Source organism: Lithobates pipiens, unplaced genomic scaffold, assembly GCF_037356315.1.
Source record: "Lithobates pipiens isolate NorthernLeopardFrog02 unplaced genomic scaffold, aLitPip1_a1.2 Scaffold_8, whole genome shotgun sequence".
Classification (NCBI taxonomy): Eukaryota; Metazoa; Chordata; class Amphibia; order Anura; family Ranidae; genus Lithobates; species Lithobates pipiens.
The window spans coordinates 667717418-667730656 of NW_027507903.1; the positions used below are offsets into that span (position 1 = coordinate 667717418).

General features: G+C 50.9%; 1 protein-coding gene and 1 non-coding gene across 3 annotated transcripts; both read left to right on the top strand.

Annotated features, from left to right (window-relative positions):
- Positions 1–1473: 1473 nt before the first annotated feature.
- LOC143961908 (eukaryotic initiation factor 4A-I) lies at positions 1474–12963 on the top strand. Of its 2 annotated transcripts, none has more exons than XM_077471242.1 (11): positions 1474–1588; positions 7399–7453; positions 8199–8331; positions 8905–9044; positions 9393–9561; positions 9842–9951; positions 10373–10516; positions 10775–10912; positions 11119–11208; positions 11433–11512; positions 12304–12963. In XM_077471242.1, exons 1-11 carry the CDS (start codon positions 1566–1568, stop codon positions 12446–12448), a joined length of 1227 nt encoding a protein of 408 aa, XP_077327368.1. In that variant the 5' UTR covers positions 1474–1565; the 3' UTR covers positions 12449–12963. The 2 variants fall into 2 exon arrangements, with proteins under 2 accessions (XP_077327368.1, XP_077327367.1); XM_077471241.1 differs by lacking the exon at positions 1474–1588 and adding an exon at positions 2001–2044.
- LOC143965220 (small nucleolar RNA SNORD10) lies at positions 10152–10291 on the top strand. The gene has a single exon (XR_013271599.1). It is a non-coding gene; the product is annotated as a small nucleolar RNA SNORD10 (small nucleolar RNA).
- Positions 12964–13239: the final 276 nt, after the last annotated feature.

Genomic DNA, 13239 nt, shown 5'->3' on the forward strand with positions numbered 1-13239 from the left:
GCACCCCTCTTTCCGAGTTAAATTTGGGGTGATAGGTGAGTACAATGGTGCACCTCAGTCTTGGTGATATTTGGGGAGACAGTGCTCCTCTTTCCGAGTTAAATTTGGGGTGATAGGTAAGTACAATGGTGTACCTCAGTCTCAGTGATATTTGAGGTGATGGCACCCCTCTTTCCGAGTTAAATTTGGGGTGATAGGTGAGTACAATGGTGCACCTCAGTCTCAGTGATATTTGAAGTGATGGCACATCTCTTTCTCAGTGATATTTGGGGTGATGTCGCCCTTTTTCCCTGTCTGAGGCTTGTGCGGAAGGAGATGGTTTCCTCTCTCAAGCACATAAACAGAATGGCCATTATTTGATGCGAGACAGACAAAAAGGAGCTCATGGCCGTGTATTTGGTGTCTGTGACATTAAAATAAAATAGCCTCCTTGTGTATTGGGGCCCCTTTGTACCTTCGCCCCCTTCATAAATCAGGGTCCCAACTTCATGGCGTTGTGTTTGGTTGCCGTGACAATACAAAATGGCCTCCCTGTATGTCGGGGGTTCCTTTCCCCTCATATATTGGAGGGGTGTCATGATTTTGCAGTGGACATTTATTGCCCCTCATACATGGGGCAGCCATGTTTTTAACACACTGCTCCCCTGCATATATTGCGGTCCCCGTCTTCATGGCGTTGTATTTGGTTGCCATGACAATACAAAATGGCCTCCCTGTATATCGGGGTTCCTTTCCCCCATATATCGGAGGGGTGTCATGATTTTGCAGTAGACATTTACTACCCCTCATACATGGGGCAGCCATGTTTTTCACACACTGTCCCCCCTCATATATTGGGGTCTCCTTCTCCATGGTGACGTGTCTGGTCACATTTATTGCCCCCCTCAGCCATGTTTTTCTCAAGTTGATCCCCCTTATATAGGGGGGTCCCCATCAGCCATGTTTTTCACACGCTAATGCCCCTCAGTACAGGATGGAGCCGGGCCCGGTCATATGTGGCCTCAGTCAGACGTGTCCTGTGCTCAGACATGGCCGTCTTCCACCCCTCCATTCTGTCTGAGGGGGACAGTCAGGAATGGGCTCTCCTTCCTGGAGGGAATAACACGAGCGGGCGGGGTCTCTTGCCGCCTCGCAGCCAATGAGGCGCCCGGAAGCGCAGAGCGACGTACCGGCCCGCCAATCCTACCCCGGGCACGGGTGACTGCCAGGCGGCCCGGCCAATGAGCGGGCGAGATACTTGGCGGGCTTGGTCTCTGCAGTAAGGGAGTCACGTGCGCGTGGCCGACCAATGAGTTACGTCTTCGTGGGGGGATGGTGGTCGAAGAAAAGGCTCCTTCGCCATCCGGGGGCGTATCCCTTCCCCTCCGCCGATCCCGGCCAATGGCGCTCCGAGCCGGTCGGCCGCCGGGTTGAGTGGCGGGCCCGCCGCCGAATCAGGGATGAGAAGCACTGAAAAGCACGTCCCACGTCGCAGGCAGCCGGCCAATGGCAGCGCGTCAGGGCGTGGCTCCCAGGTGGGTATATAACAGGCGGTCACCGGCTACGAAGAAGCTTCCGCTCTGAGGATGTCTGCGAGCTACGATAACCGGTGAGTGTTAGGGGACGGCGATAATGGCGGCGGGGCCCTCTGGGAAGGGCGCACACGGTGTGGGTGGCGGGACATACAGAGAGTCGGGTGAGGTATATTCGGTGTGGAGTGTTCCCTCTCCTCCGACCTTCATATCACCCGAACCTGGGGGGGAAAGGGGAAGAAATACAACCCTCACTAGACCGGGCACTTTTCCGTGTGCGCTCCCCTCCCCCATCTCCCGGCTCTGATGGCGGCCTCCGCCCGGTGCACGTGGGCGCACCGACACCCGGGTGTGGGGGAAGGGGGGGTGAGAGAGACAAGATGGCCGCCGGGATGGGGAGGGGGAAACTTTCCTCTAAGATGGCGGACACTTCCGGTGCTGCACGTGGACCCCGGGGGGAGGAGGGGAGAATCCATCATACATCGGAGGACTTCAACACCCAGCATGGCCCTACAGGAGGACTACGACTACCGGCATGGAACCTTCTATACTATGGGGATTGCAACCACCCAGCATGGCCATATAGGGGGCGACATACAGTACCTGAGGAGGACTTCAACCCCCAGCATGGCCCAATAAAGGGTGGTGTGTGGACTACAACCCCCAGCATGGCTCTCTAGGGGGTGGGGTGTGGAGAACTACAACCCTCAGCATGGCCTTATGAGGGTGGTATATGGCAGACTACAGCCCCCAGCATGGCTGATTCTATGTTAAGGTGTATGGCCCTCTAGGGGTTGATATACCGAGATCTACTACAACCCCCAGCATGGCCCTAAAGGCGATTTATGGTATGGAGGACTACCAGCATGGACCATTCTATCTTATGGGACTGCAACCCCTAACGTGGCCCTCTAGGGGGCGATGTACAGTACTGAGGAAGATTACCGCCAGCATGGCCCTATAGAGGACTACAACTCCCCAGCATGGCTGAGCCTATATTGTGGAGTATGGCCCTCTAGGGAGCGATATACGGTAGAGGACTACTACAACCCCCAGCATGGCACTATGGGGGGGGGGGTTACAGTTCATACCGAGGACTGATGGCATGGTTGGTTCTTTATTAGAGGGGACTGCAACTCCCAACATGGCCCTCTAGGGGGTGACATCTAGTAATGGCGATGGCTGCCAGCATGGCCCTATAAAGGGCGGTGTATGGGGGACTACTACAACCCCCAGCATGGCTGATTCAGGGGGGGGGGTGACAGACAGTATTGACTACTACAACCCCCAGTATGGCCACATAGGGGGGTGATGTCTACAGTGTCCTATAATATAGAATCAGCCATGCACCACCCTCATTACTAGACATCACCCCCCTAGACCCCTGTAGACTGTTTTACGCGGACTACAGCCCTCAACATGGCCCTATATGGGGCAATATAAACTGAGGACTACAACCCCCAGCATGACTGATTCTGGCTTATGGGGGCCTACAACCCCCTTCCCCCAGCATGGCCGTATATATCACTTAAGACTACAACGCCCAGCATGACTGATTTTGTTTTGTGAGGAATACAACCCCCCCCCCAGCATGGCACTATAGGGGTTGATGTATAGCACTGAGGCCTACAACCTCCCTGTATGATTCTGGTTTATGGGGGACTACAACCCCTAGTCGGGCCCTCTAGCACTCAGTGTAGTGTACTGAGCAGTGTAACTCCCATCATGGCTGATTCTGTTATGGAAAGGCTGCATTTAGTGCTGAGGCCTAATGGGGTGGACTACAACTCCCAGCATGTCCTGGATGTGATTAGGATAATTTTACATTTTTCATGGTAGTTGTATGGACTACAGCTTGGGTTGGGGTACCATAGCGTTTGTATATATATACCTCCGATAATTGGACATATAAGGCCTTCCTGTGGTTCTAACCATAGGGAGGCGGATATGTAGAACTACTACTCCCAGTGTGGATGGTGAGTGGTCTCATTGGGTGAAGTTTAGGTAATGGTGGGGGGTCACATTCCTTTCCAGGTGATGAGACACAATGTCGTCCATTCTGAGGTACTACAACTCCCATCACTAAGGATGGATGCAGGGTTATGCAATGTGTACTGACTACAACCCCCAGCATGTCTTGGGGGACTTGAATAATGAGTCTCCATATAGCTTATGGAGTGGCGTGTACTCTGTATGTTACCCAGCTGATCATCTCTGGGGAGGTAGTCGTGTGTCTCCCCCCCCCCCCCCCCCCCCCCCCCCCCCCGGGCTGGTTGTGGTCTATAGATGACATAGGTCGGACCTGGTGGTGGGTCACATGACCCCTGGCTCTTTCCAGTCTTCTGTCCCCGATGGTTCTAGGCGCTCACTGTCAGCCCTGCAGGGGTTACACAATGTGCATTCGTCAGCGGTATGACTAAGCCGGGGGATGGGTTATCACTGGGCTCCAGCCGGGGGGAGGGTGGGGGTCCTGTACAACCCTGGCGTGTCTCAGGTATCCGCCCAATGTTCTCAGCCTGTGTGACGTCACGCTGTCATACATTCCCGGGGCCGCTCCGCCCCTGGAAAATGTCCTCGGTCTATTAACTCCTCCTGTGCAGCCGGCCTGAGATGTATCTACGTCATTGAGGCCTGCTACTGGGCCCCGGTATCGGATCCCGGGGAGGCCGTAGACAGCCACCAATCGAGGTCCTGGGTGGGATCCAAGGCTGTACACTGTCATGGGGGTCCTGGATTAGATCTCGGGCTCCAGGTGTACAATGTTCCTCTGTTCTGTAACATTTCTGGTTGTCATGGCCTCCTAGAACAGCATCTCAAAACCTTCCTCCATGGTCACGGACAGGCCACATTTTCCAAAATCCTACCATAGGAGCTGTAAAGGCAGTCAGCCTGTGATTTTATGAAGATGTCTGCTTGACTGATTTGAGAATTCCATAAATTTAAGATGTGATCAGATTTGAGACTTTGACATTTTTAAGGTATAGTTGGCTGTTTTAGCCATCTTGTAGTCTTTATCTACTGTCCTCTAGTGACACCCACAGCCCTTTGTATTATCACTCTACTAGCAGTAATTGTATATCCCCCCCCCAATCACATAATGGCATGGTCGGAGGAAGCGCTCAGCCTCAAATCTAGATCTTTCAGGAAATGTAGGTCCAGATCTAGTGCTGGGCTTTTGGGGTGGCCTAGCATGAAGAATTTTGTCTAAATGGTCTTTATTGTATAGGATAAAAACTTCTGCAGTTCCCCTTTAAAGTGGACCTGTTCTAGAAACACAAGTGTCATTGCAAGGGCCATTGGGATCTGATGGTTGCTGTCCTGTTGGCTGCCTGATCACACTTTTTTTTTTTTTTTTAATGCCAGCAGCTACAAATACTGCAGCTGCTGACTTTTAAAATAGTGACACTTACCCGCCCAGCGCGCCTGCGATGTCGGCACCCGAAGCCGATCTCTCGATCGTCTCTCGGGTGCTGCCGCCGCCATCTTGGGTATGGGAATCAGGAAGTGGAGCCTTTCGGCTTCATTTCCCGGTTCCCTACTGCGCATGTGCAAATCGCGCTGCGCAATAAGGATGGTCCCGCTGCCTCTGGGATCTTTGTGTTTCCCAGCAGGCAGTGGGGGACTTTTGGGAAGGGGCGTAATCTACGCCCCTTTCCGCAGAGAGCTATCCTGGAAGTGGGTGCAGATACCTGTGCTGTACAGGTACCTGCACCCCCAGAAAGGTGCCAATTGTGGCGCCAGAGGGGGGGAGGATTCCAATGAGCGGAAGGTCCACTTTAGGGTGGACCTCTGCTTTTATTGATGGTGTGTGGCCAGGCAGAGGGCAAACCTACATCTCAGGTGGGCTTTGGGTTCCTCTGTAGGTTTAGCGTTGACTGGTACACTTTGGGTTCCTTCATTAGTTCAGTGATGACTGGTTCTCTCTGGGGTTCCTCTATAGCAGTGATGGTGAACCTTGGCACCCCAGATGTTTTGGCGCTAAATTTCCAATGATCATGTACTCTGCAGTGTAGTTGAGCATTATGGGAAATGTAGTTCCAAAACATCTGGGGCACCAAGGTTCCCCATCACTGTAGGTTCAGTGGTGACTACAGTGTTTCATCGACTAAATTCATACTATTTTTTAGTCGCATAAACTACGGCAAAAACAATTGAGATGACTAGAATGGGACTAAAATGGCTTTTTAGTTTAGACAAAACTAAATTGAAATTTGACTTCAAAATTAACACTGGTCTGTAGTGTAGTCATACCTCAATGCCTTAAATAACATGGTTTTTTTCACTCCGGCAGTATGAGTTTGGAAAGTGTAGAGAAATATTAACTAATGTATTACAATTTTTAACTACACCCATTAGATTTTAGTCAACTAAATACAACTAAAACTATTACAGAAGACTAAAGTGGGACTAAAACGTTTTAGTCCTAAGACTAAATCGAAAATTGCCAAAATTAACATTGACTATTGTCCCATGGGTTCAGTGGTGACTGGTTCTTTAGGTTTCTTTAGGTTCAGGGGTTGACTGTCTAGTGTTCCTTTGAGGTTTCATTGAAGGCTGGTTCTCTTGGGGTTCTTCCAGTGGTGGTTGGTTCTGGATTCTTCTATGGGTTCAGTGGTGACTGGTTCTCTTTGGGTTCCTGTGTGGTTCTTTGGTTCCTTCATAGGTTGTGGTGACTGGTTCTCTTTGGCTTCAGTGGTTGCTGGTTCTCTGGGTTTCTTCGTATGGTCAGTGGTGCCAGGTTCTTTCAGGGGCTGGCATATTTACCCACCCCCTGTCACTGGGCAAGGGCACATCACATGATGTGTGTCTTATATCTGACAGGGGCAGAGTGACCCCCATATTCATCCCAGCACAGCTGTGTGGTCACTGTCAGCTGGTTCATGCTGTGGGGACAAACCTTAACTGAGGGGAGGGGGTTTGTTCCTTCAGAAGTCTTGTGTTCCTTTGAGGTTTCAGTGCTGGCTGGTTCTCTTTGGGTTCCTCCAGGGGTTCAGTGGTGGCTGGTTCTCTTTGGGTTCCTCCAGGGGTTCAGTGGTGGCTGGTTCTCTTTGGGTTCCTCCAGGGGTTCAGTGGTGGCTGGTTCTCTTTGGGTTCCTCCAGGGGTTCAGTGGTGGCTGGTTCTCTTTGGGTTCCTCCAGGGGTTCAGTGGTGGCTGGTTCTCTTTGGGTTCCTCCAGGGGTTCAGTGGTGGCTGGTTCTCTTTGGGTTCCTCCAGGGGTTCAGTGGTGGCTGGTTCTCTTTGGGTTCCTCCAGGGGTTCAGTGGTGGCTGGTTCTCTTTGGGTTCCTCCAGGGGTTCAGTGGTGGCTGGTTCTCTTTGGGTTCCTCCAGGGGTTCAGTGGTGGCTGGTTCTCTTTGGGTTCCTCCAGGGGTTCAGTGGTGGCTGGTTCTCTTTGGGTTCCTCCAGGGGTTCAGTGGTGGCTGGTTCTCTTTGGGTTCCTCCAGGGGTTCAGTGGTGGCTGGTTCTCTTTGGGTTCCTTAATGGGTTCAGTGGTGGCTGGTTCTCTTTGGGTTCCTCCAGGGGTTGAGTGATGGCTGGTTCTCTTTGGGTTCCTCCAGGGGTTGAGTGATGGCTGGTTCTTTCAGTGAGCCCCAGCTGAACTCAACTTGGCTGGTTCAATCTTTGACCGGTGGCCCAGATGCCAAGCTCGGGTGGTCAGTCATGTGGGTGGGGGCATGTAGGGTGACTTCTCTGAGCTCACATCATTGTGGGTGGGGAAGGACCCAATAGGCTTTACAAATTAAAAAAAAAAATCTGTGTACCATTACTGGTCAAGTGTCATCTTGTCAGTCTTCACATGCATACATGCATGCATGCATGCATACATACATAGGATGTGCCTTTTTTTTCACAAGTGTTTTTTTTTTTTTTTTTTTTTTTTCTTTCTAGAGAAAGATCTAGAGACAATGGGCCCGAAGGTATGGAGCCCGATGGTATCATTGAGGTAAGTGGTGGTCTTGTGTGGGTTTTTTTTGTCAATTTTCTGTCTTCATGCCCTCCACCTAATGGTATTTAACTCGGGACACAGGTCATAATTAAAGACGTTCTTGGAGTTCCATATGGCAAAGACTGTTATTGGTGAACTTAGGACATGCTGTTATCTTATGATGGGAGGGAACTTCACTTGGTATTCATCATGTTCACTGATGGATGTTTTGTGGTAGTAGTCACCTCAGGAATCCTGTGGCTGAATGAGGGCCCATTCACACCAAAACACTGCATTTTTTTTTCTACAGGTGCCTGCACTCTCAGTATGAGTTGGCAGTGTTTTTAGTAAATGATGCAGGTGTGATGGTGACCCACTGTAGATGAGTTGTGGGGACTCGATCTTTGGGTTCCTTCAGAGGTCTAGTGGTATCCAGGGGCTGGCATATTTCCCACCCTCCCCCCTGTCACTGGGCAAGGGCGCATCATGTGATGTGTGTCTTATATCTGACAGGGGCAGAGTGACCCCCATATTCATCCCAGCACAGCTGTGTGGTCACTGTCAGCTGGTTCATGCTGTGGGGACAAACCTTACTGGTGGGGGGGAAAGGGGGTTCTTTGGGTTCCTTCACAAGTCTAGTGGTAACTGGCTCTTTGGGGTCCTAGATAGGTTCAGGAGATGTTGTGGTGTCAGTAAGCCCTGAGATTGTGGGGGTTGTAGTGATGGGACTGCCAGCTAAATCCTTCTTCTGTTTTCTCCACAGAGTAACTGGAATGAGGTGGTGGACAGTTTTGACGATATGAACCTGTCAGAGTCTCTCCTGAGAGGGATTTACGCCTATGGTTTTGAGAAACCGTCTGCTATCCAACAGCGAGCTATTCTACCTTGTATCAAGGGTAAGTGGACTTCCCCCATGTCTTTTATCATTCTGCAGAACTATCCCATAGAACTGTGTTCAGCTCCATTGTGCAGCACACACCGCTCTGTCCTCTCCAGGGTGGTTGTGAGTGGTCTGCATGAGTTTTCTGGTGGGACGCAGCTCTTGTTGCCTCCTGGAAGGATGGAGCTGAGTTTTGGGGGTTGCATGCAGTCGAGGTCTGTTTTGGGTTTCCTCTGTCACTTCCCTGGGCTTGGCACAGCACACTTGGGTTATGTCACCCTGGGCTTGGTATGGCATGCATGGGTTGCATCCCCCTGGGCATGACACAGTAAACTTGGGTTGCATTAGAACAAATAGTGGAGTCTGGGCAGCATAGGGAACTTTCCACATAAAAACAGAGGTTTTCCTTGCAGGCTCTCTAATGTTTTTCCCAGCCAGCTGTAAAGCGAGCTTCCTGACCTTCTCCTAGAAGAGTTGTCCTTGCTTTTGGGACCCACCCATAGTTTCTGGCCATTCCTAGATGTTCATATAAAGGGAGGTTAAACATGTGGGCTAGTGCAGCCGTAGTAAGCTTGCGGTCTCTCTGCAGGTTATGATGTCATCGCTCAGGCTCAGTCTGGAACTGGGAAAACAGCCACATTTGCCATTTCCATCCTCCAGCAAGTTGAGCTGGATATGAAGGCCACACAAGCCCTTGTCTTGGCCCCAACCCGAGAGTTGGCCCAGCAGGTGAGTACAGACTGATGTTTGGATGGGACTTCTCCTGGTGTGGGGATGATTGTGAAGGGCAGGGGGGCATCACCCCCTGTTGGTGAGCAGACTCGTGGTTGAAAGTGTGATCTGGATGGTTTCCACCTGGAGAGTTATAGGGACTCCTGTTGGCACGGTGAGGTGTGTGGATGAGGTGGGTGCACTTAGTATGAGCTCTAACTGGTCCGCTTTACATCAAAGGGGCTTGTTGGTCCCTTCGAAAACATTAAAAGCGGCCTGCAGCACCACCTACTGGCTCAAACCAAGACTACAACTATTAATACAGTGTTCATGGATTTAGTTGACATCGCCTGTTTTTTCTTCCAGATCCAGAAGGTGGTGATGGCGCTGGGAGACTACATGGGCGCCGGGTGTCACGCCTGTATTGGCGGCACCAACGTGCGAGCGGAGGTACAAAAGCTGCAGTCGGAAGCTCCGCACATAGTGGTCGGCACTCCAGGGAGAGTATTCGACATGTTGAACAGGCGATACCTGTGTAAGTATCTATCCAGGTGCCAGTGCGTTTCCCACCCTCCCCCTGTCACTGGGCAAGGGCGCATCACGTGATGTGTGTCTTATATCTGACGGGGGCAGAGTGACCCCCATATTCATCCCAGCACAGCTGTGTGGTCACTGTCAGCTGGTTCATGCTGTGGGGACAAACCTTACTGAGGGGTTCTAGGAGATGAAGCTCCCCCCCCCCCCCCCGTTTCTGCTTGTTGAGGGGTGTATGGTGGCTTTCCGCACTGTCTAACCCACCTTGTATTCCTTTCCAGCTCCCAAATACATTAAAATGTTCGTTCTGGACGAGGCTGATGAAATGTTGAGTCGAGGTTTCAAGGACCAGATCTACGATATTTTCCAGAAGCTGAGCAGTAACGCTCAGGTAAGGAGACAGTTGTGAAATTTTATTAACTGGGGGGGGTCTCATAATGCCTGGGGGGGGGTGGAAGATCAACCTTGGGATATGTTCTGCTGGGGTGAGAGGCCTTTGCATGAGGGTCTGAGCCTTATGGCTTGGTCAAGTCTGAGTGATGCCATTGGCACAGGTTGGAGTTGTTCTGGTAGTGGGCACTAACATAGGCTGCTTTAATGATGATATCCCATGCGTGTCATCTGAAGCCCACGTCTCCCTCTTGTGGCAGCTCTCTGGTCTGCGTCTTGCCGGCCAGGACAGTCTGCCGCAGAGGAGTCTGGGATATGATCACACCACTTTGTCTGAAAGCAACCTTTTTTTTATTATTATTCATGGAATCTCTGCTTGCCATTGGAGAGGCACCTAATAATTGGTGTTGTCTTTGTCCCAGGTGGTGCTGCTCTCAGCCACCATGCCCTCTGATGTGTTGGAGGTGACGAAAAAGTTCATGAGGGACCCGATCCGTATCCTGGTGAAGAAGGAAGAGCTGACTCTGGAGGGTATCCGGCAGTTCTACATCAACGTGGAGCGTGAGGTGGGTGTCTCCCTAGCAATAACTCCTCCCCCCCTTCCCTGTCACTGGGCAAGGATGCGTCACGTGATGGCGTGTATTCTTATATCTGACAGGGGTATATAATACAACCCCATATTCATCCCAGCGCAGCCGCTCAGTCACTGTCAGCTGGTTCATGCTGTGGGGACAGTCCCTCGCCTTGGGGCAGCAGCTGGCCCCTCACTTTGTTTTGTACCTCAGTTGTGGTGGTTGTGATCCTCAACTGGTTTGTCTTTTCAGGAGTGGAAGTTGGACACTCTTTGCGATCTCTACGAGACGCTCACCATCACACAGGCCGTCATCTTTATAAACACCCGCCGGAAGGTGGACTGGCTGACGGAGAAGATGCACGCAAGAGACTTCACTGTATCCGCTCTGGTGAGTCTTCCAATATGTTCTAACGTCTCCCCGGATCACTGGGCAAGGACACGTCACGTGGCGTGTAGTCTTATATCTGACTGGGGTATAGAGTCCACCCATGTTCATCCCAGTACAGCACTTGTGACTGTTGGCTGGTTCATGCCATGGGGACATGAATAACATCAACCGGGGGTGTGTTCTAACATATCACCCTTTATTTCCAGCACGGAGACATGGACCAGAAGGAGAGAGACGTCATTATGAGGGAGTTCCGATCCGGGTCCAGTCGTGTCCTCATTACTACAGATCTGCTGGTGAGTGTTGCTGACTGCACAGCCTATCCAATCACTAGAGACCAGTGACGTCACTGAGAATGCAGCCTATCCCATCACTAGAGATCGGTGACGTCACTGAGAATGCAGCCTACCCATTGACTAGAGACCAGTGACGCCACTGAGAATACAGCCTATCCATTCACTAGAGACCAGTGACATGACGCCTTTTCGTCTGAGTTAACCCCTTTGTTTCCTTCATGTAGGCTCGAGGAATTGATGTCCAGCAGGTCTCCTTGGTCATTAACTATGACTTGCCAACAAACAGAGAAAACTATATTCACAGGTAAGTTGCCATCTATGATGTATGTTGTACCCAAGGGCACCCTCTCTGACCAGCCTCCATGCTGGATGCGGACAGTAGGCTCTTGGGAGATGAATCGGGACCATGCTCCACCGCGATTAACGCTGTAAAGTCGCGTTTCGCAACTTAAACATGGCCTACACCCCCAGCTATGAACCTTGATGTGTTCATATGCTCCCCCCCTCTTTCTCATATGCTCCCCCTCTTTCTCATATGCTCCCCCTCTTTCTCATATGCTCCCCCTCTTTCTCATATGCTCCCCCCTCTTTCTCATATGCTCCCCCCCTCTTTCTCATATGCTCCCCCCCCTCTTTCTCATATGCTCCCCCCCTCTTTCTCATATGCTCCCCCCCTCTTTCTCATATGCTCCCCCCCTCTTTCTCATATGCTCCCCCCCTCTTTCTCATATGCTCCCCCCCTCTTTCTCATATGCTCCCCCCCTCCCCCCCTCTTTCTCATATGCTCCCCCCCTCTTTCTCATATGCTGCTCCCCCCCTCTTTCTCATATGCTGCTCCCCCCCTCTTTCTCATATGCTGCTCCCCCCCTCTTTCTCATATGCTGCTCCCCCCCTCTTTCTCATATGCTGCTCCCCCCCTCTTTCTCATATGCTGCTCCCCCCCTCTTTCTCATATGCTGCTCCCCCCTCTTTCTCATATGCTGCTCCCCCCTCTTTCTCATATGCTGCTCCCCCCTCTTTCTCATATGCTGCTCCCCCCTCTTTCTCATATGCTGCTCCCCCCTCTTTCTCATATGCTGCTCCCCTCTTTCTCAGGATCGGCAGAGGCGGTCGTTTCGGTAGGAAAGGTGTCGCCATCAACATGGTGACCGAGGAAGACAAGCGCACCCTGAAGGACATTGAGACTTTTTACAACACAACCGTTGAAGAGATGCCGATGAACGTGGCGGATCTCATCTGAGGTCCCCCACCAGAGATTTAACGAAAAAAGAACAAAAAAATAGTATAACTGAAAATACAAAAAACACCTTTCTGTCTACGGCGGTCCCCCCCCAGGGGTCCCCGGGCAGGGAGGAGGCATACAGCTTTCTATTAAGCCCCTCGTTTGGGCTTCCCCCATTCCCTTCCCCCACCCCTGTATGACTAAATGATTTATATTACTTTTTTTTGTTTTTTTTCAAATAAATGTTATTTTGAGGTATTGTGACCGTAAAACATTTGTTTGTGTTTCTTCTGTAAACTGAACACTAACCCCCTCCCCCCACTCCTCTGTACCCCCAAAAGTTTACCCCACCAAATCAGTGGACCAAACAATCGCTACCCATCCCCCCCTCCTCCAATCAGGCTGCTATCAATTCGGACTTCAAACATTTATTTTTTCAAATTTTCCCCCAAAATACTATAAATTGTCGCCATTTTCTTTTTGCTTTTTCTGTATAGTATTTATTAAATAAAACATTTTTTTTTTGCAACTTAGTTTGTCTCTTTTTGCTTGTCCCCCAACCCTTTCATTCCCCAACTACCTCCCCCCCCACCCCCTCAAAACTAAGCAGCTTCCCCACCCCCTACCCTCTCCCTACATCCTCTTCATATGGCTTATTTTGGTGGGAAATGCTTTATTATATTGCAGACAAATGTTGATTATCATTTACAGTGGTTTTTCCAAACATCGCCCTCTAGTGGCATTGGGTTTTGGAGCTACAAACATTCAGCTGCTGTGATAAAATGGCAGGATAAGCCACCTAGAGTGTG